The following is a 26,397-nucleotide window of genomic DNA, read 5'->3' on the forward strand; positions in this document are numbered from 1 at the left end:
TTAAAAAACTGTTTTAGGCCTTGAGAAATTTTCTTGTGATGTAATTTCATAAGCTTTGGTTCACAGACATTATGAGATTTATCTTGGTTACTTAGAAGCCATTTATGTTTACTTCTTGATTCTTGACTTTCTTATGAATAAGAGGGATTATATTCAGAACAGTGAGATGATGATACTGTACATAAACTTGGCCAGGCAGTTACTAGTAATAAGAAAGAATGGAAACTTTATTTCACCCCCAGAAAAGTATCTTTCGCCAAGCCTGTTATTTTTATGGCTAATGATTCATGGTTAAAAGTTCTCATAAGTCATTATTTTTTTAAAAAAGTACTTATATAAGTACATATATTTATTATAAGTGAATTAGTATAAATTATCAAATTTCCTGCCCTTAACATAAATACTGAATAACATTTTTTGTTAAGTTGGCCATATTTGCTCAACTTCTTCATCTATCATATTAGGATTTATTCACATTAATATTAGTGCCCATTTACCTGGAACTAAGTGGAATAATCCTGAGCATATTTATTAAGCATTTATTCACTATTTTTATCCATTACACGTGCACGTCATCTCTAAATGCCTTTATAGAAAACTATAAACCACCAGATATAGATGACAACTGTAAAAAATATATAAATGTAAAAGAAATATAAATGTATGAATGCTTACAAATCTTGGGAGAGGCTTAGGGTTTCGTGGTTCTATTTCTAGGGATTTGTTGAAAAGATAATCTGTAAATTCTTTTTCCATACTATTTCCCATTGGATTCAAGTTTTCAAAGAACCTCTAAAATAGATGCCAAGAAAAACAATTATTAATATTAAATAATTTAAATTCAGTTTAAAGTTCATGAAAATAATTTAAGAAAACATTTAACGTAAGAAAATTGGAATTATTTAAGTTTTATTTTCCTTTTTCTCCGAAATAAACCTGCCTCTTATCAGGTGGTTTTAAACTTAATCAGAAATATGTGTCCTCAAATAATTCAACTTACTTTGATATCTGATTCTACTCGTAAACAATAAGGCTGATTTTGGTACTGTTGGATCTCGCCTGTTATTTCTGCTACTTTCCTCCTTTTGCTAAAGTTTATAAGCTCTTTTCCATGCCTTTTTAGGACCTCAGGGTTGCCTTCTTCTGTTTTCAAGATATTAGTTAGATAAATTCCTAGAAGAGATAATAAATTATTTCAAGGATAAAAATGGAAAAGGCTAGTTTTTTTCTTTCTCAGTAATTATAGGCATATTACACTGTACCATCTCAACCATCATAACCAAAGAATTAAGGCACAAATTTCCATTCTATGAAAAACAACAAGCTAAGTAAATATCAAGAGAAAGATTTTTATAAGTATCAAATTCTTCTGTGACTTAAGTTCTATAAATACCCAGGAAAAAGGGAGACCAAGTTTAACAAAATTAATAGATTTTCAGGAGCAATAACCAATTTTCCACCCCCACACCCATATGTTATTTAACATAAGTCATGGTTTTGTTAAAGGAACTTTAAGAATAACCCATCACTATTAACACATATTTTTGGCAAAACAGGATAATGTCAAATTTAGAGGATCATATTTTCTGCTTACTCAGCTCTTGAGGCCCCCAAGAGGTTGTTAGGCTTTGTAATTCAGAGGTAGTACTGTTTGGATAGGCTGACTCATGAAAATGTGGGCGGATGTGCAAGCCTATCAAACACAGGACTGCATATGATTTATGTATATTCTGGTCTTCAGTACTTCTAGAAGTGTCAACCTGGTAAGGGAGCTCCTGTTTCCCCATCACTGCAGTTTGTGCACTGGATGAGGAGGAGAATGAACAAAATAGCAGGCATTTTAGTTCCTTTCTGTTCTAGCATAAAGGTTCTGGAGCCAGCTCTGCTGCTTTCTCCTCTTGTGATCTTGTGCACGTTGCTTAGCCTTGGTTTGCTCATCTCTAAAATGAGGACAGCAGGGTTGCTGTGAGAAATAAATGAGTAAATTTATGTACCGGCTTAGAATAGGGCCTGACAAAAGTAGATGCTTAATTAGCTGTGGTTGGGATTGTTGATACTGTTGTTGCTATTCTTGCCCTATCCTATTTCTGCCTTTTCCTCTGAAGTACTGACTATGATGCTTTGGGAAAAAAAAAAGTGTGAATATCTGAGTTCATTCGCTCAGTACACATTTGCTGAGTCTCTGCTGTACGCCAAGCACTGCATTAGGGACCGCAGATACAAAGATGAACAAGACAAACAGTTCCTGACTTCAAGGAGTTCAGAGTGTTGAATGTGGGCTACTACAGTACCATTTGGTAAGTGCTATATTAATTAGTACTAATGCATAAGATGCTATGAGAGCACAAACAAGATGTGCCTAACTCTGCCTTGAGCTGTTGGGAGTAGCAGAAGCATCACAGATTAAAATATGCTTAAAGTAAATCTCAAAAAATGAATAGAAGCTTAATAAGCAGAATAAGATAGAAGGGCATTCTAAGCAAAGCAGCCACGTGTTTGAAGGCACTGGTTTTTGTGAAGCTTGGAGGCATACTCAGAAATGGCTAGACTTTAGGGGTTTGGTCTGTGGGGTGGAGGAAGAGTGGCAGGAAATGAGGATAGGCAGAGGCAAGGAATCAGTAGTTCTAATCCCTTCTCCATCACTGCAGGTTAGCCACTGGATGAGGAGAGGGATGAACAAAGCAACAGGCACTTTAGTTCTAATCATAGATTAGTGGTTCTAAATGGTTTTGTGGTAGACGCAAACGTTTGGATTTTTTCTGGCTGCACTGCACTGCTTGTGGGATTTCAGTTCCCCGACCGGGGATCGAACCCAGGCCCTCGGCGGTGAGAGCGCCGAGTCCCAACCACTGGACCGCCAGGGAATTCCCGAGGCAAATTTTTAAATACGAGAATATCTGGCTACATTCTTGGCAAGATTAAATAACTCAAAATCAATAGTGAACGGTTAGCAATAATGAAACACGATAGACATCAACGTCTGTTTGGTTCTAGAAAGCATCCAGTTATTCAGTGTATTAGTTACTTGGCTATTTCTCAGCACCTAGGCTACTCTTGATTATATATCCATAAGACAAATTGACCATGTGTTCTAGTAAGCACAGTCTCTTTTATTTTCCACATCTGCCTGTCACTGGCTTTTTTACTTGCAGTCGGTTATATTCTCCTCTACACTAAGTTGCATGATCCACTTAGCTCAATGTTCAGTCTGATAAACGTCCGTGACAGTACACATATTTAATGGGAGCCAAAATTAACTTTCCATATTGGCCACAAATTGATGGCCCAACTATGAAGAGTCTGTGGGTAGTAGCACCCGTACAGGGTCACAAAGAGCCTTTTTAAAAGAGCTTAGCTTTTATCCAAGTAGGTAATGAGGAGACTATCAGCATCTTTACATTCTAGAATGATTATTCTGGTTGTACTGTGAGGCTAGATGGGTTAGAAGGAGTTAAGACTGGAAGCAGGAAGCTCAGATAAGAGTAAACATCATCTTGGTGAGATGATGAGGGCTACCTTAGGGCCCACAGGGATAGAGTGGAGTGCATAAATATCTAAGAGGTGAATGCCACAAGAACTGATTAAGTGGTTTGGGCAGAGGGTAGGCACAGTGGGAAGGAAGACTCTCACCTTTGTGCTTGAGGGACTGACTGGGTGGTGGTGTAATGACTGACCTGGGGAACATGGGGATAATAAATTGTGGGATATTGTAGGTGTTAAAAGTATACTTGAAAGAAGTTGTGAAAATGCTTACAAGTAGCATTTTGGGAGAGTTCAGGATAAAATTTGGAATTATTTTATGACAAATTAAAGGCTAGTTGAAAGGAGAACAAATAATTAAAGAGGTGGTGTTCAAACTTTGTTGATCATAAACTACATCAGTAAAAAAATGTTTAAGCATGCACTCTCTCTCTCTGTGTATATGTATAATAAAAAATGTAGTGCAAATATGTACATAGACGTGAATATTATAAACTGTTAAAGCTTAATTTTTTAAAAAACGATCATTTTACATACCCTGCTCTAGGGACAGCTGTTCTAGGGAGAGGAAAAGCGGAGCATTATGACAAATGATGAAGAGGGGTGAGGTTTCACCTCTTTGCTGACATCCTTCCCAAGCTTTTCGGGAAAAAGTGGCTGCTCAGGGTTCACAGAGCACTCTGTTCATACTTTGATTTACACGTTTCTACAATACAGTGTTACATTTACTACACAGCACTATAATTTATTTTTCTGCTCTTTCAAGGGAGCTTACCGAGGATAAGACTATGTTTTACTTGTATCTCTATTCTCAACACCTAGCCCTGGGCCTGGCACATACAGGCATTCAACAGGTATTTCTGAATGAATAAAAGCAGCACACTATTTCAGAATAGAAAAGAAAGCATTTGCAGACTAGACCAGGATACAAGAGACACACAGTCAATTCTAAAATGGCAGGAAAGCAAGAGTGGAGATGAAACAAACTGACAAGAAACAGAAGGAGGACACAAGATTAGAGCAGTGTGAAAGGAAAAGAGCAAAGCTGATGTTACAGGCTTGGAGTTTTGTGCAGAGAGGTGAGACTTGGTTGAGGTAGAAATCTACATCCTTTTACCTGAGAGGAAATGTTAGTTTGCCTATACATGTTAATTCTAGTAGTAGAATTGTAGTGTATGGAGAAAAATTGGGAAATAGACCAGTAGCCTGGTGAAGGCTTAGAAGGAGAAATTGCCTGACTTTTATTATTCTGTAAATAGTGCAGTGCCAGCAAAAAATCTGAGTAAGAATTCTGCTAAGATGATAGAGAAAGTAAGTGTCAGATACTACCCCTGAGCCTCCTATAGAGGGGGAAAAAAATCCAGTATCCAGACTTAAGGATAAGAATCTAGAAGAAGTTTCTACAATTGACCATATAGATGAAATGGAACTAAGCAGCAGCAATAATATCTACCTATTGGGTCAGAACCATGAAAGGCTACCTGGCTAACCTTTAGCTTGGAAATAGCAAAAATCTCCTAGAGCAGCAGAACTGACCAGGGACTTAATAATCAGGAAGATAAGCAGAAATGGGTAGGAAGGCTGGCAGGCAGGCTGTCTGCACCTATCAAACCACCTACATGTTTGCAATCACTCACTAAATCATACGGCTCACTTTAAAACAATGGAATACTACTCTAAATACAGGTCTGAAATTTCCTTTTTCACTTAACAACATGTTAACGAAAATCAATTACATTAGTTCATAAAGATCTGAAAGAGAATACAGTTCGTTTGTATGAATAAATGCCCACCAATCAGGTGATATAATGGAGTAGCAGGGGCCAAACATGAGTCCAGTGAACAGGCCCTGTGGTTTCATTTCACCTCTGTGTAACAGGGGCCATAGGATATCATGAGTAGCATGACTGTAAGTTCAGTGACTGTATTGAGTGACTATGATATTTCACTTTTCTCTAAGCACCTGACATAGCCCCTGATACTCAGTGGTACTTAAGAAATATTTGTTGACAGGTTGAATGAAATGAACATCAGACTGAGGTCCTTCCCAGGCTCCCTTGTATCAACTGGCACCATAGTTACCACACTTAAAAGTAAATGCATAGACTTCAATGTTTTATCAGAAAGAGAAAATAAATGAACTCAACAGTTTTATCAAGAATTTAGGGGGAAAAATCCTCAGAAAACGGAATAAATTAACAATGATAAAAAGTAATACATGACATAAAAACTATAAAATCAGAGAGAATAACTGTTTCAACTTTTATTGTTTGGAAGAAAAACGCAGTAAAACAAACAAGTAAAAATAGAAACAGAAAAACATATTGCAAATAAGAGCAATTTTAAAAGTAGCATTTTTATAGACTGAATGCTAGTACTTTTAAAATACTGAAACGAGACAACTGTGTAGCAAACAAAACTGAAATAGAAAAAAAATTAAGGAAGAAATGAAAATGTTATTATAGAATTACATACTACAAAAGATTCTAGGCCCAGATGGTTTTTCTGTTGGAATATTTCAAAGTTTAAAGGCTAGATCATTTCATGATATTCTGGAATAGAATAAGATGGAAAGCTCTTAACTCATGTTACAAAGCAAATATAACCATAATAACAAAAGCTGATAAATATAGGACAAGAAAACCACAAACCAATCTCATTTATAAAGATGGATGCAAAAATCCTGAATAAAATGATAATGAATAGAATTCATTTGTATATTTAAAAGATTAATCAACCATGAATATAAAAGGCTTAATGTTGGTTAACAGAAAGGTTCAGTATTAGCAAACCTATAATTTTAATTTGCTAAATAAGAAAAATCATTTTGCTCTCACTAAGACAGCAAACTATAAAGGTAAATGTATACTGCCAACAAAAACACAGAAGATAACTATGAAAAGAAATTGTCTTAACATAATAAATAGCATCGAATCAAGCAAATAGCAAAATTATACCTGTCCCTGCTGAAACAGAGATGAAAACAGAACTTCTTTTTATTACTGTTTAACCTTTGTTTGGGAAGTTGTGACTAATGCTGTAAGGCCTAACACAGAAATAAAATCAAAAGATTTTGATCTTATAAAATCAAAAAACACTATTGTTATCAGTAGACATGATTAAATATCTAGAAAATCCCAGGAAATTAATAATTATTGGAATTAAGGGAAATTGACTATTAAAACATGAATACCATTCATGATCAAAAATACCTAGGGGGCTTCCCTGGTGGCGCAGTGGCTGAGAGTCCGCCTGCCGATGCAGGGGATGCGGGTTCGTGCCCCGGTCCGGGAAGATCCCACATGCCACGGAGCAACTAAGCCCATGAGCCATGGCCGCTGAGCCTGCGCGTCCGGAGCCTGTACTCCACAACGGGAGAGGCCACAACAGTGAGAGGCCCGCGTATCGCAAAAAAAAAAAAAAAAAAAAAAAAACCTAGGAAAAAGCTAATTATCATAAATGTTCTTTCCAAATTAATTGATAGATCATTCCAACTGTATTTTGGGAAATCACTCCCCCTCCCCAGTTCATTTTGAAAAATAAAGAGACAAAATTGGCAAAGAAAATACTGAAGAAACGTTGACAAACCAATCTTATTATATATGAAAATATTATAAATATAAAGCAGGATTTCTTTCTTTCTTTCTTTTTTTTGTGGCCGAGCTATGTGGCTTGTGAGATCTTAGCTCCCCGACCAGGGATCGAACCCTGGCCCACGGCAGTGAGAGTGGCGAGTCCTAACCACTAGACCGCCAGGGAAGTCTCTAAAGCAGGACGTCTTACCCTTGGCACTACTGACCTCTTAAACTGGATATTTCTTTGTTGTGCGGGCTGTCCTGTGCACTGCAGGCTGTTAGCAATATTCCTGTCCCCTACTGACTAGAGGCCTCTAGCACCCCCCAACTCGAACAACAAAAAAATGCCTGTAGACATTGCTGAATGTTCCTTGGGGGACAAAAATCGCCCTGGTTGAGAATCACTGATTATAAAGTGCCAATCATTAAGACTGGGGCACTAGCATAAGAAGTTAATGGAATGAACCTAGAGATTATCATACTAAGTGAAGTTAGACAGAGGAAGACAAATATATGATATCACTCACATGTGGAATCTAATTTAAAAAAAGAAATGAACTTATTTACAAAACAGAAACAGACTTACAGAAATCGCAAACAAACTTATGGTTACCAAAGGGGAAATGTTGGGGGGAGGGATAAATCAGGAGCTTGAGATGAACACACACACACTACTATATATGACAGATAACCAAAAAGGACCTACTGTATAGCACAGGGAACTCTACTCAATATTCTGTGATAACCTATGTGAGAAAAGAATCTAAAAAAGAATGAATATATGTATAGGTATAACTGAATCACTTTGCTGTACACCTGAAACTAATATAACATTGTAAATCAACTGTACTCCAATAAAATTAAAATATAATAAAATAAAATAAAAAGAAGTTAATGGGAAACAATATTTTTAAAGAAGGAGGTACCATATGTAAATGGGGATGAAGAAGACTTATTCAATAAACGTGGGTCAACAAATAAACAATCTGGTGGAGAAACAAATTTGAATATTTCATATGATATCTAAAAGAGACTTCAATTTGATTGAAGAGTTAAATATAATTTTAAAAGTCAAATCATAAAGCTAGGAGAAAATATGACTGAATGTTAAGTTACTAGACTGGAAGAACTTTCTATGGTCAGAAACAATAGAAATCATAATGGGAAAAATGGACAGATTATAGAATTTTAAAAATACTGTATTTCAAAGAATAACAACTAAAAGGCAGACTGGTAAAATATCTAGCTCAAGAAATATCCAGCTAGATATAAATTATCTAGTTAGACTGGCTAGATAGCTCAAGAAAATATTCTCAAATAAATAAAAAAGGTATAAATATGAAGATATTCATTATAACATTATTTAGGAAAGCAAAAAAGCTGGAAACAACATATGCGTCAGGTCATAGGGTAACAGTTAAATAAACTGTCATACCAACTTTAAAGAATATCATGTAGCCATTAGAAATGGTAATTATAAAGACTAATAAAACACAACAATATATCTAGGATATGGTAAGTGAAAAAAGTAAACAATGTGTACCTGTCACACAATTACAACTATATACAATATGTATATGTACAAAACTGGTTGGTTATAAAGCCTGAACAAAAATGTAAATTGAAAAAATATCAGGACATAAGAATGTTACATGCAGTATAACTTAAAGCTATATGGAAAATATATAAATAGAGATGAGGAAAAGGCTAGAAGAAAATACACCACATACTAAAAAGACTAAACACCAGATATGTAATTGAGGGCATACTTTTTTTAAGTATTTAGAGGAGGAATCATGAGAGCATACATACCAGCAGAGAAAAGAAACCAGGTGTGAAAGAGATACTGAAGATATATAATAACAGGAAATAAGCTGGGACGAAGTGAGAGGGTGGCATGGACTTATATATACTACCAAATACTACCCAGATAGCTAGTGGGAAGCAGCCACATAGCACAGGGAGATAAGCTCGGTGCTCTGTGACCACCTAGAGGGGTGGGATAGGGAGGGTGGGAGGGAGACGCAAGAGGGAGGGGATATGGGGATATATGTGTATGTATAGCTGATTTCACTTTGTTATAAAGCAGAAACTAACACACCACTGTAAAGCAATTATACTCCAATAAAGACGTTAAATAAATAAAATACAGGAAATAAATGATGGAATAAGATAGAGGAACCTATAGAAAGGGAGAAGATTCAGATGGTAGGTTTCAGTCTTAAAAGAAAGAAAACGCACTACCTTACTCTGGTGCAGAGGGAAGGAAAAAAGAATAGGTAAAATTTTGATGTGTAGAAGGTGTGGGCCCAAAGGCACATGCACTATGATTTTTAGCCATGTGAGACTGTTTATAAGCAGCATGATTATCAAGTATGGGTAAATATGGCCATGCCTCTTCTGTAGAGTGTTTGGTTTACTAAAAGTCAATAAAAAGATTTCTATGAATATTAAAACAGAAGTAAGCATTATACAATATTGAATGGCTGCACAATATGGAAATAAAAAGTGGAATGTACATATTGGGCTTCATCTTAAAAAAGTCCTCATAGAGAAAAATTCTAAGGGGATTCAGGTGCTAAATATTTGTTAAGTATTTTCTGCTGGTATATTAGACATGTGTTTACTCAGTCATTTAATGAAATAACTGTTGTTTTATCCAGAAACATGATAAAAATTTAAGAAGAAATGCTCACCAAAGAAAGGCACACATGGTGGATTAATAGACCTGAGTTTTGCCAAATATTTCTTATAGTGATCTTCACTTAGTTCATGAGCTTCTTCTAAAATTTTCTTTTGGCGACTTGGTATTTGCTACAATAAAAAAAAAAATGTTTAGGGAATATAAGTTTACAAAAGGAATCACAGGTTTTGCCAAAAAATGCCAGGCTTAGAGTAAAGCCCGAACACAACAGTATCAGTTTGATGCTAAGAATGATAATACTGCTTCAAAGAGACTATCTTCATAGACCCTAGTACAAACTTAAAGAAAAAGTGTGTGTGTGAGAGAGAAATCTATTTTATCTTGCCATTCCTCAAACAAGTATGTGAGCATTTAGTTGTACATTATATTACAAATAAGGTGCTAAAATCTTTTTATTCTTCTAACTTAGGCTAGGACCTGTGAATGCATTTTAATGAGACTGCCTAATTTACAAAGAGCAACCAATTCAATACAAAATTTAGGTAATTCCATCATTTCAGCTGTTACTGAAAAGACAGGTGAGGCATGTAAAAATTAAAGGTCATAATTGTTAACATCCTGATTCCTAGGAACAGGGAATGGAAAAAACACCTTTAGATAAGCAAACCTACCTCAAACGTGTGGTCTAGTCTGTATACAGGTGATGAGTTCATAGCACTGACAACCTCAAGGACACCATTGAAGTTGTTCAGCTCTTGAAAGACTTGCAGAATCTCAATTATTCGACTCACCACAGCTACTCTTTCTTCTAAGTTTTCAGTTTCTACAATACATCTGGGAATCAAAGACAAAAAGTGAATTAAAAAATTTGGAGTTTTCCCAACGAAGATATGATTTAAAGAATTTAGCAAACAAAATGGAATGGAGGGCAGCTATAGTGTAACAGTAGAGAATACGTATTCAGAATGGCAGGTAAATAGTAGGTGAATGGAAGAGAAGGCAATGCCTTCAGTCAGGCATGCTGCTTGTCACTGTCTTCCAGACTGATACAGTCAACCGGTCAGTCATTCTTCCTATTATATTTGGTGCATTCTCTCTCAGTATTGGAGTTCTCTGATCAGTCTATCATCTTGTTGAATGTATGCTGGTCTTTAGGATGTGGGTGTGTTCTAGGGAAACTTATTCTCAAATTTAAGAATTCTCTGCCTCTTATTCTTCATCTAATTGTAAGATTTTAGTGATTAGTGCTTAATTTCTTTCTTTGACATACAGAAATAATTACCTACATTTCTAAGAACAGCTCTTTAGATAAGCACTATAATGTTAAAAAGTGAATGAAAGTATTTTACCACCATTCAGAATAAAAAATTTTTAATTACTTAGAAAGAATAAAAAAGTCAATGAAAACAAAAGCTCTTTACATTTAAATACCAAGAATCGTTGGAAAGTACATATATATCCAAGTAAATAGCTAAAAGGAAGCTATGCTCAAAAAAGAATTCCTCAGTGAGCATTTATTCTCTATTTCTAATATTTGAGAAAAATTTTTATTTACTAATCACTTATCAGTAAAGAAAATATTTTAAACTTGGTTTTCAATAATGTGATAGTAAACAACTCAATCTAAGAAAAAATAAAATACACATATGGAAAAAATAAATATAAACCAATATTAAACATTAACAAAAATGTAAAGTTGTGGATTACACTATTCCCTGGTGAGGCTGATCTAACAGTGAAAAACAAAACACTGCAAAACTATCAAAATAAATTTGCCTTATTATCAAATTAAACATAACATGTTTATGCATTAAAGTGTTAGATGTCTACAAATCATATACCAGCTAACTAGTTATCTAGACATTTTAAAAGGTAAGATACAAGTATAATATGTTTACATCTTTTTTAAATTCAGTTGATATTAACTAGGTATACACAATGAGATCACCTGTGGAGCTTTTTATAAAAACCAGGTAAGTCTGGGATGATTTATCCCGAAGTGACTTCAATTCTAATGCACATCTATGGCTAAAAACCACTGTGGCAAATGAACAAGAACCTCTTCCACTGAAAAGGCAGAAACTGGAACCCTTGTACAATGTTAATGGTGAGAATGCAAAATGATGTAGCCACTATGGAAAACAGTATGGAGGCTCCTCAAAAAAAAAATAAAAATAGAACTGTCATATGATCTGCAATCCCATTTCTAGGTATTTATCCAAAAGTACTGTAATCTCAAAGAGATATTAGCACTCCCATGTTCATTGCAGCACTATTCACAATAGCCAAATGTGGAAACAACCTAAATGTCCATCTACAAATGAAAGGATAAAGAAAATGAGAAATATATGTACCATGGAATATTAGTCAAAAAAGAAGGAAATCTTGCAATATGTGACAACATGGATGAACACTGAGGACATTATGCTAAGTGAAATAAGCCAGTCATAGAAGGACAAATATTGCATGATTTACATATATGAGGTATCTAAAATAGTCAGACTCATAGAAGCAAAAAACAAAATGATGGTTGCCAGGGGCTGGGGGAGGGGGAAATGGGGAGTTGCTAATCAACATGTATAAATTTTCATGTTGATTAGCACTTATTTACACAAGATAAATAAATTCTAGAGATCTGCTGCACATTATGCCTATAGATAATAATACTGTATTTGTACACTGAAAAAAATCTTACCACAATTAAAAAAAAGCAAAAAGAGAAAGGAAAAAGATCAGGAAATGGCCGCCTTCTCAGTAATCTATTAAAAAATAGGACAGAAATGAAAATGGTCTGTATGTCTTATGAATTATGCTTCCTCTTTATAGACATAACTTTTTTTTTTTGCGGTACGCGGGCCTCTCACTGTTGTGGCCTCTCCCGTTGCAGAGCACAGGCTCCGGACGCGCAGGCTCAGCGGCCATGGCTCACGGGCACAGCCGCTCCGCGGCATGTGGGATCTTCCCGGACCGGGGCACGAACCCGTGTCCCCTGCATCGGCAGGCGGACTCTCAACTGCTGCGCCACCAGGGAAGCCCTAGACATAACTTTTAATTATTATGATGGAAAAGCGCTTTTGCAACTGAAGTGTAGTTATTTGACTTGATAAAGAAGAAATCAGGAAGCAACAGTTAGCGGGCAAATTCCAAAGTTTTACTTTTTAGAGGCTAAGAAGTAATAACATAAATAGAAGGAAGTCCTAACTTTCAGATGACTTATTTCTCATTAGGAATTGCTTTCTGGTCTTTATCCACACACTAGCTCACATTCCAGTCATTCCTTTATGTCACTGGTCTTGTGTTCTGATAATGCCAATATGATCTGTGGAAACTTCATATCACCCTTATAAAATATGGGTCAAGATCATAAAAAATATGGCCAATACATAAAACTCTAATATCTGGCTCCAATTATAAAATTGTATTGAGATTATGGACTTTTGACATGACAGTGTAAGAAGTTCTGTTTACTCACTCCTCAGGGAAACTGGTGAAAATTATATATATAATTATATATATAAAGTTCTAGCAGTCTCTGGAAATGGCCCTATAGCAAATGGCAAATAAAGAAACATCTACTGGGACTTCTCTGGTGGTGCAGCGGTTAAGAATCTGCCTGCCAATGCAGGGGACACGGGTTCGATCCCTGGTCCGGGAAGATGCCACATGCCGCAGAGCAACTAAGCCCGTGCGCCACAGCTACTGAGCCTGTGCTCTAGAGCCTGTGAGCCACAACTACTGAGCCCACGTGCCACAACTAATGAAGCTTGCCTGCCTAGAGCCCATGTTCCGCAACAACAGAAGCCACCGCAATGAAGAGTAGCCCCACATTCGCTGCAGCTAGAGAAAGTCTGCGTGCAGCAACGAAGACCCAATGCAGCCACAAATAAATAAGTAAATAAATAAAAAAGAAGACAGAGAAACATCTATTCAGGAAAATGTACAATTCAGTAAGAGAGGCAAGAGTTTGTGGTGTCTGAACCAAGACTTCCTCTACCCTCATTCCTCAGAGAACCTTGAGGGGTTGGGTAGGGTGGGGGGGCAGTTAGCCCAGACAGCTAAGAACACAGGGCTCCCTACCCCTCTGACCTCTAAAATGTCAGGCTTCACCGGGGGAAAACACAGGCAACAGTAAACTGCCTGGAAGACAGACCTGATACGTCAGATTTAACAAAAAAAGATTTCAAAGTAGCCATTCTGAATTTGTTCACAGAACTAAAGGAAAGTATGATTTAAAAAGTAAAGGGCGGTATGATTACAATGTGCACCAATAGGGAGGATCCTAAAAGACACAGGAATTATACAGGAAACCAAATGGAAACTCTGGATCTGAAAAGCACAATAGTTAAAATAAAAATTTTACTAGAGGGACTCAATAGTCAATTTGAACTGGCAGAAGAAAAAAATAGTTAAACTTGAAGACAGAGGTATTGTTTAAAAAATGAAGGCAAAATAAAGACCTTCCCATATAAACAAAAACTAAGAGAATTTGTTGCTAGCAGACCCACCATACAAGAAATTGTAACGCAAGTTCTTCAAGCTGAAAGCAAGTGACCCCAGATGGTAATGTGAATCCACACAAAGAGCACTGGTAAAGGTAATTATATGATTATAAAAAACACTATAAATGCCTATTTTTTTCCTTACTGCTTTTCTTAACTGATTTAAAAAGCAATTGTATAAAATAATGTGTATGTAATATATTGTTGGGCCTATAACATAGAGAAAAGTAATGTATGTGAAATACATTGCCAATAACTACACAAAGAGTGGGTGAGAGCAAAGCTGTAACAGGCTAAGAAAATAATGGCAAATGATAGTAAAGCAATAATTATAACAATGTATTGTTAGATCTACATCGTTAATTATATGTCATATATATTACAATACTACAAAAGGGAGGGAGTGAATAGAGCCACAGAGGAGTAACATTTCTACATATCACTAGAATTCTGGCATAAATCTGAAGCTAATTCTGTTATGATGTATGTGGCAAACCTAAAAACAATCATTAATAAAGTAACTTAAAATGCTGCATTAGAGGGCTTCCCTGGTAGCGCAGTGGTTGAGAGTCCGCCTGCCAATGCAGGGGACACGGGTTCGTGCCCCGGTCTGGGAAGATCCCACGTGCCGCGGAGCGGTTAGGCCCGTGAGCCATGGCCCCTGAGCCTGCGCGTCCGGAGCCTGTGCTCCGCAATGGGAGAGGCCACAACAGTGAGAGGCCCGCGTACCGCAAAAAAAAAAAAAAAACCAACCTGCATTAGAAAATTATTCACTCAGTGCAAAAAAAAGGAGGAAGAGAGGAACAACAACAACAAAACAAGACATGAGACAAATAGAACTGCAGTGAAATTTATAACATAACTGCTATGAAATGTAAGAAGATCAGTAATACTCACTTCTCAAACCACAGAGTGAGATTAGTGGTATGCCGGATCATTTTCAGAAGATTAGGAGAATTAATTTCTTTGTCTTCCTTTGTCCACACACTTCCAACTAATTCTGATGGCTGTACAGCTCTAAAATCATCAAGACATAATTCTATGTGATACTTTTCCCTCTAGTATACTGTATTATTAAGTAAATGAGATAAAAGGTTTATGAAAACAAGAACAAAAACATTATAATTTTGCATCTTTTTCTATAGATTTAAAAAAACTCTGTATGCATGTACCTGTGTACTTTTTTTTTTTTACTGCTTTACAGTAGCATTTTGCTTTGGGCAAGGTTGGGATTTCTTCACAGTATCTTTCCCAGCACTTATAAATATTATCTAACAAATTAGGGTGAGAAAGTAGTTTGGGATAATTCTTTTAAATAAATGATAATGTTATAATAATCAGTCCAATGAGGGTATAGTAATCACTGCATTCATAAATCTTTTTTTTTTTTCCCCTCCTAAAGGAGGGGGAAAAAAACCCTCCTGGGAAGGGTACTGGGAAAGAAATAAAATACATTCTAACACTGATTTTGGGAACAGTGATGATTTTTGGTGGGAGATCTATAAATTTAGTTCCATTTTTCATTTAGTTTTTACAAAATTAAATAGTTTGAAATCTAAATAGCCCAACTTTAAAACTAGAAACATTTTTTTTTGAGATAGTAATTATATCAATGTAGGAAAACTATAAAAGGCTAAATGGCAATGACTTAAGTTCTCAATGACAATGGCAGTAGCTAACTCATTGAGCCCTTACTCTGTGCTGGGCAATGTGCTACGTGCTGTAAATGTATGGACTATTTTAAACCTTGCACAACAGCTCCAGGAGTAGGTACCATCATTAGCCCCATTTTACTCTTGAGGAAACTAAGCAGCAGAGGGATAAAAGTTACACCAGAAGGTTAAAGTTGCCCAAGGATACCAAGCCAACAATTGGTAAAGCCAGGATCTGAACTTAGCTTTACCAACTAAGGGTGACTGCAGAAAGAGAGAAGCTGTAAATCCAGATAAGAGCAAAGAGGATGAGGGAGTGAAAGAGGAGCCTTCCATACATCAGGCCTTATTACAAGACACTTCATATACTATCTCATTTATGTCTTATAACAATCCTACATGGCAGAAATCAGCATTTCATTTTAAAAGTTAACTCATTTGAAAGGATTTTTCAGCTTGAACATCAAATTACATACCGATATAGATCTGATTCAAGTAAAGTGAGTTGTCGAGCAATTTCTATTGGGTGTAAGGTGAGCAGGTCAAAAGTCTCTATGTGCCCAGGTCTGCTTATATGCCACTCAACTGTGGGAGGTGAACTCTGAAATGTAATATTATGACCTGGTCCATTGTCTCTTGCAATTTTTTTCCTTTGGATTATTTTAGTGATGGATTCAACCCACTTTTTCATTGCTTTACCTGAAATAACATTACATTAAAAAGAACGTTTAAACATTTTAGTCAATATTTTATTTTTAAAAAATAGTTTAAAATCGTATAAGTGATACCTGAATATATCTTTGCTATAAAAAGTTCAAATGATCAAAATTAAAAAATGAAGTTCCTTTTTACCATTTCCCTATTCCCTATCCCAATCTCAGTTTTCTTCAAGTGGATAACCACTGTTAATAGTTTGGTATATATTCTTTCACATCCTTTTTAAATAAGAGAAAGTAATTTATTTGTAGAAACTTTTCACCTCTATTGTTCTACTTCAGTTCAAAATATTATTTTATAATCCTCTCCAAAAAAGATATATCTTGCACAAATAAGATTTATAATGAAAGATCCTACAACATTAGCTGGTAATCTAACAAACTTTGCATTTTATAAACCAAACAGTGCAGAGGACTCCTTCATTTTGTGTGAGCTTTTCATGTGGCTTCATTCTGTACTATGCATGAAAGTACTATTATTTAACCCTTTATTTTTTGATTCTCATTTAAAGTGTATGATGGAAATAGAAACAAGTTTGTCTAGGACATCCTTAGACCTATACAGTCCAAGTACCTTTAAAACTAGAAGGGGAACTGGAGATCATCAAGCCTAGCTCCTCATGTTACTGAAAAGGAAACTGAAGTATAAAGCATCAAAATGATTTTGCCAGAGTCAGTTATCTAATGAGTGGCAGTGTTTGGAGGAGAACTCTTGTTTCTCGGCTCTCAGTTCAGTCCGCTCTGCTGCCTCTCTGATATGTTATGCACTAGTCACCTAACTGTGTCCCAGTCAACCTCCAGCGTGGTGTTGTAATGGCACAACAGTTCCTAATTGTCCTTTGGTACACATATTTTCAGATGTGTTAAGACAGCATAAATTGAGACTTTTTCTATCCAATTCCAAAATATCAGTAAGTTGATTTACTAAATGAAAATTCATTGGATCAACAGGATGATTATTAAACAATTTGTAGGTCAAAAATGGCAAAAAATTTTAACTTTTCCAGTTGGTTATGCTGGCATCATTACAAACACCTCTTAACTACACTGAGCAGTAGTGATGTCAGTTGATAGTCACCATATTGGTACTTTTATTACATATAAAACTAAGACACTTAAAAAAAATACCTCTTACTGTTCCAATAAATTCCTCCATTCGCTGCAAAAGATCGGCATCTCTTTCAAAATCGTAGAAGTGGTGCTCTACCCAGTGCCGACATACATTTAATACTCTATGGCATTAACACAGAAGAAGAATCAAATTACATGGGAACTCGGACATAAACATTTATCACAAGGAGTGGTATAAATGAAAACAGAGTAACTCTTACCAAATTAAATACAGCTGACCCTTGAATAACAGGGTTTGAACTGCACGGCTCCACTTATACTTGGATTTTTTTTTTCCACTAAATCTATACCACAGTACTACTTTTTTCCACTAAATCTATACCACAGTACTACACCCTAGGCAGGTGGTTCAATCTGTGGATGCAGAACCACAGATTCAGAGGGCTGACTGTGGATTTTCTACTGTGCCAAGGGTCAGTGTCCTTAACCCCCATGTTGTTCAAGGGTCAACTTTAATCTTCTAAGTGGCTTACCACTTTCAAAATTCTACGTTAATTAAGACTTATACAGTAATTTCTGATAATTCCTCTTTACTTCACTCATTTTACATGTTACTTCCTCCTTGCTTGGGAAACATCCTTATTTAACTCTGAAACAAAAATTCAACAAAAGCTTATTTACTTCAGTTATTTATTTAATGCTTACCGCAGTTGTACAGGCTGTATATATTCTTTTCTAAACCTTTTTAGTTCTGCACTCAAGGGCTGATCTCCATTCTCTATAGCTATGCGATCAGCTTCTGTTGGCTCAGGCTCTGGAATTTCAAACCTAACATAAAACAGAACAAACTAATGAAAAGATCAATGATATCAAATTATGCAAAAAGAAAACGACAAATCTTTTCACTAGTCAGCACAATCAAGAGAGCACTGTAAAAAATACTAAGGATATACACATCAGTGAAGACAAGTGAGGATTCTATAATGTAAAGACTAATGATTTAATTTTTTAAGAAGAAATTAATACTTGCCAATATAAATAAAACCAACTAGACATATAATAAAGAATACATGCAAAGTCTAAAAATAAGTGTGATTATAAAGTTAAGGGAATGATATTCATTTTTGGCTTGTGTAATTACTCTAAATCAGCCAACATAAAACTTTTTAAGGGTAAGTTCTGAAAAGCTGACTGCTCTTTGGGTACATGAAACACTTTTCTTGATTACAGTACTTGTTCACTCTATTTTCCTCAACATGTGGTATATTTGAAAAATTGTTTAAAACATTTAAATTATTAAAATTTGAATTTCCAGAGCCTAAATTCTACATTTTAATAGTCTTTAACTTGATTAATTCTGTAAATTTGAAATTTCACATACTGAGTTTCCATGTAAAAAAGTCTGCCTATCTTTGTATTTAAATAATCAAAGCTAACGTATTATTATAAAATAAATGGTCATCCAAGAGATTTTCTTCTTAAAGTATTCATGAACGACAACTTAAAGCTCATTCAATATATTTCCATATCTTAACTCAATCTCATTAAAAAAAGAACAAAGAATTTAAACATTTTAAATTGACAGACCTTTCTATTATAAGACTCAGTAGTTCTTGAGGTTTACAAAAGGATCTATATGTTGTAAGAAATGTCCGAACAAAATTGGGATCTATGAAGAAAAAGGAAAAATATCTTATTAAAATCTTTTATTCAGAATGATTAAAACTACTATTTACATTTTCAAAAGAGATTAAATAGTCAATTTTAAAAGTCTCAAAATGTTTTGACCACAGAGAATACTTTGGACTTTGAAATCAACTGCTAACTTTAGTTTCTTCCTAAATTAGTGGCAAAATCATTGATACTAAAATTTTACATCAACTTATTTCTTGACCTCTGCACACTCTGACTAGCTGATATTAAACTCATTACTGGCCACAAGAATACAAAGGGAAGAAAGGCAGAGCATAAAAGCAAGCTTCCATGTGCTACATGGATCTCAGAACATCACCAGTTGGTTTATCTCCCTTGTACATAGAAAGGCCACAGCAATAACCCATTACTTTTCCTGCTCTTCAGACTAGTTTATCTGGATTAGTTATCTGGATTTCTTTAAATCATGTTAATAGAGCATACAACTGGAAATTGGATCTTATAATGTAGATTAAGTTAAATAGTTTCTAAATTGTTTTATGTGCTAAAAGTCTTAATTAAAACTGCTAAAAGATGCTTATAAATACCTGTAAGTTATTAAAACTATTAAATGTGTAAGAATATGTTGATTTGGCTCTCTTCACAACTTTTAATTACTTTCATTGCCAGCAGACGCAATGAGAGTTCAATCATAAGAGCGGGAGTCTTCAACCCCGTCCATGAGAGGATTTGCTTTTCATTCATACTTCATGAAGTAAAACAGGAAGCTGACTGAGTGTGATCACCTCTCCAGGCCTGCCTACTTGAGTCTCTCCTTGACAGTATTCTCCCAGAGTTGTGGAGAAAGGCTGCTGTCATCAGCACAAGAGACCTGGGCTATCATCTGCATAAAGGGAGTTGGAGGTGGCGGGAGACATCTTCCCATGATGGGGAATAAAAAAAACCACTCACCACTCACTGTAACTCAAATTTCATCAAGGTCCACATTTAGTTGTAAGAGTCTTTAAAAAGGAGGAGGGGAGAATTCATTAACTTGAGTTTTTTTATTGGGAGTATCCTTTTCCTGCTTCACATCACTAAGGAATGGTAAGCTCTAATTTAATGATAAATTTATTGAGAGTAGCAACTACCTTTATTTTTGTTAGGCTACACACTATGGATTCTTTATAAGAAATACAATGTCTGTTATTAGCATAGGATTTAGCAAGAATCAAATTCATTTGCATGGAAAATCTCTATTTAGTCTGATTCTGTCTAAGAATCACCCTAAATTGAGCATTAAAATAAAATAACTATATTAACTTCCCCCCCGGCCAAAGTCAAATTCATGGATTTATCATAAAATAGAAATCTATTTCCAATCTATTGGTATATGTGGTCATCAAGATAATGAATTGATTTAAATATCAGACAACCTTCAATTTAAGATTATAATAATTTTTTAAGTTAAAGAAAAATTTACATAATAAAAATATATTGGTTTTAAATGGCCCTCTTCTCCTTTAGCTTCATACCTTCTGAGGCTAGAGTGGGTTACTGATAAAAGTGATTTAAATAGATACAATCCTTTAGTAATTTCCTCTTTGTTGGTATTTTATTGTTTGTCTTCAGTTACAGAGTTCCTCAAACGTTAAAGACTAATGTCTCAACCAGAAGAAAAGATTTTAAAACAGAAGGCTGTACAAGATTTTAAAACAGAGATTTATATCGGTTTCATCACAATCCTCCCTTTCAAGAATCTTCTTCCTGTTCTGCAAATCTATATGTAAAGGTGAGGCTACTCAAAACATCATGTACTTAGGAAGCAAAAGCAGTGGCCACTGTAGAGATGCTGAGCTGTCACTGTTGGAGAGGCCAGACCCTTAGTACAGAATGCTCCAAATATCCCTGAGCTGTGTTCCAAAATTAAGGGTAACCTCTCCCTTTTTTAAAAGAAAAGTTTATTTTAGTCTAAAAGTCTAAAATCAATATCCAGATCCATTTCTTCTCAAATGCCACCTAAGTCAGGCTAAAAAGCTGTGGGATATCAAAGATACTTTTAAGTTGAAAAACAATAAAAGCAAGTTCTAAGTGAATTAAAGTATGTTTTAAGAAAACTGGCTATTTTTAAAGGCAAACTATTTTAAAACAGCCTTTTCATCTTTTACCAAAACTTCTGGCCATTTCAGTGCTTTATTAACTGATGACAATGCTGGGAAAGTCATGATGTGCCTCAGTGCCACATCAGTCAAAAGGGATCACATCAATTCCTGATGTCTGTTACGTAATGAATTCAAAGAGCATTCACATAATTCATTCCATATGATTTCTGTGAAGTGAGCAGGGCGGCTGCTGTTTTTCCCTTCTACATATGACAGAAGTAACTAAGAGTTATCTAAAGTCACACAATAGAGTGAAAGAGATGGAACCAGAATCTAGATTGTGTGATTTCTGATTTACTGCTTTTTTCTGCCATATCACCTGACCTCCCTGGATTAAAGGATCTGTTAAGGTTTCCAAAGCTGTGAGAGCTAAATATAAAGAATGAATCCATGAGTTACATAATCACTGTAGAAATTTACATAAATGCTTCAGAATGAAGCTGTAAACTGCTAGTCTTGGTTAAAGGCACTAAAGTCATTGAGAAATTAGCAGTCTAATTGTGATTCTGTAATTCTTGTTAAGCCTTCTTCCAGATTTTAGGAAGTAGCAGCTGTACCTTCCTGTACACTATTCAGAAGAGGAGTTTCTGAAGCTGGCGGTGAAATAAACACTCCCACAATCATCACTGTTGTATTAACTTCTAAAGTGACTCAAGTTTAAGTTGTTTTTAGCTTCATTAGAAATTAGAGCAGTCTTGCCAACAGAAAAAACCAGCAGAAGCTAAAAATAAACCAAGAAAAATTGGCAAGAGTTTAAGTACTTTCAAAAAACATCTTGAAGGCTGCATATATTCCCAGGCTTGTATTAATTTAGGCTCTATTTCTAGTTTCTAAAGCAGTGGGAAATTGCTAATGAATGAAAAACTTATATTAAGAGAGGACATAACATCTATATTTGAAATTTTGCACAAAATTCCATATTCCAGAAGCTATTTTTATTTCTATTGATTTCCCCATTTCAGTGATAGTGACACATATAATGTCACACTAACCACTGGAAACCTTTATCTTATTGATGATACAAAGGACTAAGATAATTAGATATTTTAAAAGTACCCGTCAATAAGGACAGGTTATATAATTTTGTAGGAAAACAAAGTACCTACTTACATTTATCAGACAATGATAATAGCTAAGTTTTATACTGCCTCTGTTATCCACCTGTATTATAAAGTGATGTTTTAGAGACAGATGGAAGGCAAATGCGTTAAAAATATAAAAGCCAGGCTGATTTGGTTTTAAAACATAAGCACAAATATTTGTGGAGAAAATGAAAATCAACTATTTCGATATTCTCCTCTTTCTGTTTATCGCTAGTGGATGTAATTCCACAAAACCTCTTTCTCAAACACAACCCCTAATGGATTTCAATATGAGCAATGGCAAAAATATCCTCTGTGGTTTTTCTTCTTCACCATTTTAGGTAACACTCTTTTCTACTCTCAAAGCCCTGGACTCAGATGTCCACCATGTTCACTAGCTGCTCTGCCTCCGTCTACCCAACCTCTCTGTGTGTACAAGTACCTGCCAACTCTACCATCAAGTCCCCGGTCTCGGCCCAGGCTATTTCAAATATGAGCCGTGTTTTCTCTTTTCTGCTGGCCTTCTAGCTGCCTGTCTCCCTCATTCTAAAGCTATTTTCTTTGATAATATTTTATTGTACAATTCTTCAAAATCTTAGGAAATTAGAGTATATTTACATTAATGTTCAGAATACAGCATACTAGATTTGAGGTGGTAAATTTAATCCTTTTTTAACACAGTTTTATTGGCAAGGTCAATAAATTTATGAAATATTTGTTACATAGAGAGTTATTTATGTAAATACCCCTCCCCCAACCACCATAGTGAAACACCGTTAATCAGGATGTCTGTTCATGTGATAATTCTCCCTTTAATACAGCCATTTAAAACGCTACAAGAAACAATAAGCTCCTCAACAAGGATTTATAAACAATCACTCTTGAATTCCTTAAAAAAGGAAACAGACGCTATGCTGACGCACAAACACTTAAAAAAAAAATCAGAGAGTTTAAAAATAGAACAGCACTGCCCTATAGATCAAAAATTGTTCAAAAGATTTTTTTAAAAGTTAAAACACCCGAACTGAGCTTATACAGGACACAAACTCCAAAGAAATCTAATGCAGTTTTTTGCAAATTTTCTACATGAGGGCATAAAATAGCAGTAAATACTTTAAAGAAAAATATCAACTGGCTTAAATTTTTTCAATACCATTTTCTTTAAAAGAGAAATTCACCATGCATGGGAAACACCTTTTGCCCACAATTCAGTATGAAAAGCTTTTATTTCCATATGTCAGTTCTGAAAGACCCCTACCGCAAAGTCATCTCATTTCTCTAAGAGAGACTATCAAAACCAGACATACCATATTTCTTCACCCATGTTGTTTTAAAGTCTCAATAATTAATTTGCACTAAATTATTTCCTATAACTCTGTAACAGAAGTGAAATTCCTACTTTCATCTTCTGCTTTTTATGTATATTGCTTTGTGCTTTCTTACTGTAGGTAAAAGTCTCTTCACATCCTTACCAGATGCAGAATGATCCACCTAACTATACAATTTCCCCCCACACCATTTCAGATGAATTCTGAAGTTCTGATGTAGTTAACTAATTATTTTATGTCCAGAAACACTGGACCTGAGGCACTATAAATTAGATCCCACATAAAACCCTGTCGCAATTCTTTTGAGCAACTGTTAAGCACCTTCTAATTCATCTAAATTTACAGAGCAAACACCACCAATAGACTGACTGGATTTTGTTAAAAACTAAAATTATAATGACCAACATCTAAATATAAACTAAAATCTATGCATTAAAATAGAAGTTATCTATAGTCAGAATTTATTACCTATTTCAATAAGAAAGATAACAGTACTCTGACTATATCTTCATAGTAGACCTGTGTTTGCCCATAAGTGAAGAAGCTGTTTATATTACTGACAATTCAAACCAAGAAAGTAATTCTCTTTATTTTTACTATTCAATATACATAATAAAAATTATATTCTAAAAATAAAAAAATTCATGAGTCAGCGTAACATGGTAGAAAGTACACTCTATTTCAAGAGTCAAGAATCCTAATTTCTAGTCGTCTTTCTGCAACTAACTGATATGATTTCTGGCAAATCACAAACTTCAGAGGCCTTGGGTTTTTTGGTCTATAAAGTGAAGGGCTGATCATCTAAGATCTATAGCTCTGTTTCATAAATTACTGTTAAAACACTTGAGTGATCAAGCTGGTTGAAGCCACAATGAAGTCTGAATTAAGTAAGGTTAAACAAGTTTTCTGTTTTTTATGATAATGTCTGAAAGTAGTGCTTATTAGTTATTGGATTTTTCTCATTCATTACAGCCAATGTCTTTTATTATAATTCTATACAATGTAATAAAAATATGCAAGTTAAATTTTAGTTTTTGTTTCAGTAAGCCACAACTTGCACTGTATGTTCTCTGATAAAATACGTATCAACGAACTGAACCAAAATTAAATAGAGCAGACCAACAGTTCTTTAAACAAATAGCTGATCTATTATCATTGTAGTGAGGACTAAGAGTCCATCTGAGCTGGAAAAGACCTTAAAAAATAGCTGCGTTCACGTTTTACAAGTTCATACATGGTCTATTAAAAACACATTCTATATTGCCAGTAATATATTCAGTCACAGACCTTACAGAAGTCAAATAAGCTAATAATTAATACTTATTAATTATTAGCCATACCGTGTGTATGGTAAATCACAATTCATGAAAGCTGCTTACGGGTTTTAGTTACACTAGTAATATATTTATGACATAAATTAAAATATTCAATTAAGCTTCAAAATAAGATAGGAAAGAAAAATGTCAAAAAACTTAGCTACAACACTTCTGAACCCAACAGTGTCTTTTTATTCCTCAAGAAGCTAATGAAAGGAATTTTTAGAAAAATTTTAACATTTTAAAAATAAAAAATCTTGTCAATTTAAATTTGAATACACCTAACTTTGCAAAGTTCTATAAATTGTTTTATATTAACTAGAAATAAAACCATTTAAGTTATTCTCTTCAAAAGCTAAAAATTAATGTAAATGAGAGCAACTATCAAAAGTAACTAATAAAACACCATAGCAAAAGTACTGTGTCTACAGACATGGCTAGCATTGTGTACGTTAAGGAGAAAAGACTGCCAAGACTAAAGAAAAACTATCAAACTATGCTTGTTCTAGTTTTGCTTGTTTTGAAGTGTCCTCATTCAAAAAATAAATAAAAGGCACAGTCCCCTGAAAAAAAAACATTTAATTGTAGTTCTATAACTGCTTATTAATAATCATAAGTCAGTTTTGTGAAATAAAGCAAGCAGTAAAGAAAATTTTTATCATTAACAATAGGAGTTTTAAAGAAACAATTATATTAAAAATTTTGAAATTTGAAAATATTTTCCAAATCAAATACCACTGACTTGTGATAGTAAACACTAGTAAGTCTTCTTTAGCACCTGCCACTTGTATTGCTCTACAGAAAGAAAAAAAAAAAAAACTTCTGCCTCACATAGATAAGAATCTAAGGATTAATTCTACTCTAAATAGTCTAAGAACCCAAAACAAAGGTACTTAAAATAAAACGATGAATAGTTTAGAATGTTTATGATAAAAAGTTCTGTGAATCTTCCAAGACACAAAAATCAGAATAATGTGGCTAGAAGAGTAACCTGAACCTTTATAACCTTAAAAATTCCTTCAGAAGTAGCAAAGAAATAACTTTTGCAACTACAAATTTCAGGTAATGAATAAAAACATTTTTTAAGCTGTATTCTAGATCTTAAAGAAGCTGTTGGTCATCAACTAAATAGATAGGTCATATTAATTACTGAAAATTGTACCTCTCAAAATGTTTCATATGTAAAAAAAGATGACAGAATAATCTATTTTTCATGTAGAATCCTCGGCAGCTTATTTAA

At 34.7% G+C, this 26,397-nt stretch overlaps 1 protein-coding gene across 2 annotated transcripts in view; it reads right to left on the reverse strand.

The window, feature by feature from the left end:
* SOS1 (SOS Ras/Rac guanine nucleotide exchange factor 1) overlaps positions 1-26,397 on the reverse strand; it is a 144,384-nt gene that overhangs the window by 14,200 nt on the left and 103,787 nt on the right. For both annotated transcript variants that reach the window (XM_060117875.1, XM_060117873.1), the window contains exons 11-19: positions 19,225-19,306; positions 18,343-18,465; positions 17,695-17,798; positions 16,327-16,549; positions 15,096-15,215; positions 10,371-10,533; positions 9,752-9,869; positions 1,001-1,173; positions 676-792 (exon numbers count right to left, since the gene is read on the reverse strand). In XM_060117875.1, coding sequence (XP_059973858.1) covers positions 676-792; positions 1,001-1,173; positions 9,752-9,869; positions 10,371-10,533; positions 15,096-15,215; positions 16,327-16,549; positions 17,695-17,798; positions 18,343-18,465; positions 19,225-19,306 — 1,223 coding nt within the window. The remainder of the gene's footprint in view (positions 1-675; positions 793-1,000; positions 1,174-9,751; positions 9,870-10,370; positions 10,534-15,095; positions 15,216-16,326; positions 16,550-17,694; positions 17,799-18,342; positions 18,466-19,224; positions 19,307-26,397) is intronic.

Source organism: Mesoplodon densirostris, chromosome 14 (genome assembly GCF_025265405.1).
Source record: "Mesoplodon densirostris isolate mMesDen1 chromosome 14, mMesDen1 primary haplotype, whole genome shotgun sequence".
Taxonomy (NCBI): Eukaryota; Metazoa; Chordata; class Mammalia; order Artiodactyla; family Ziphiidae; genus Mesoplodon; species Mesoplodon densirostris.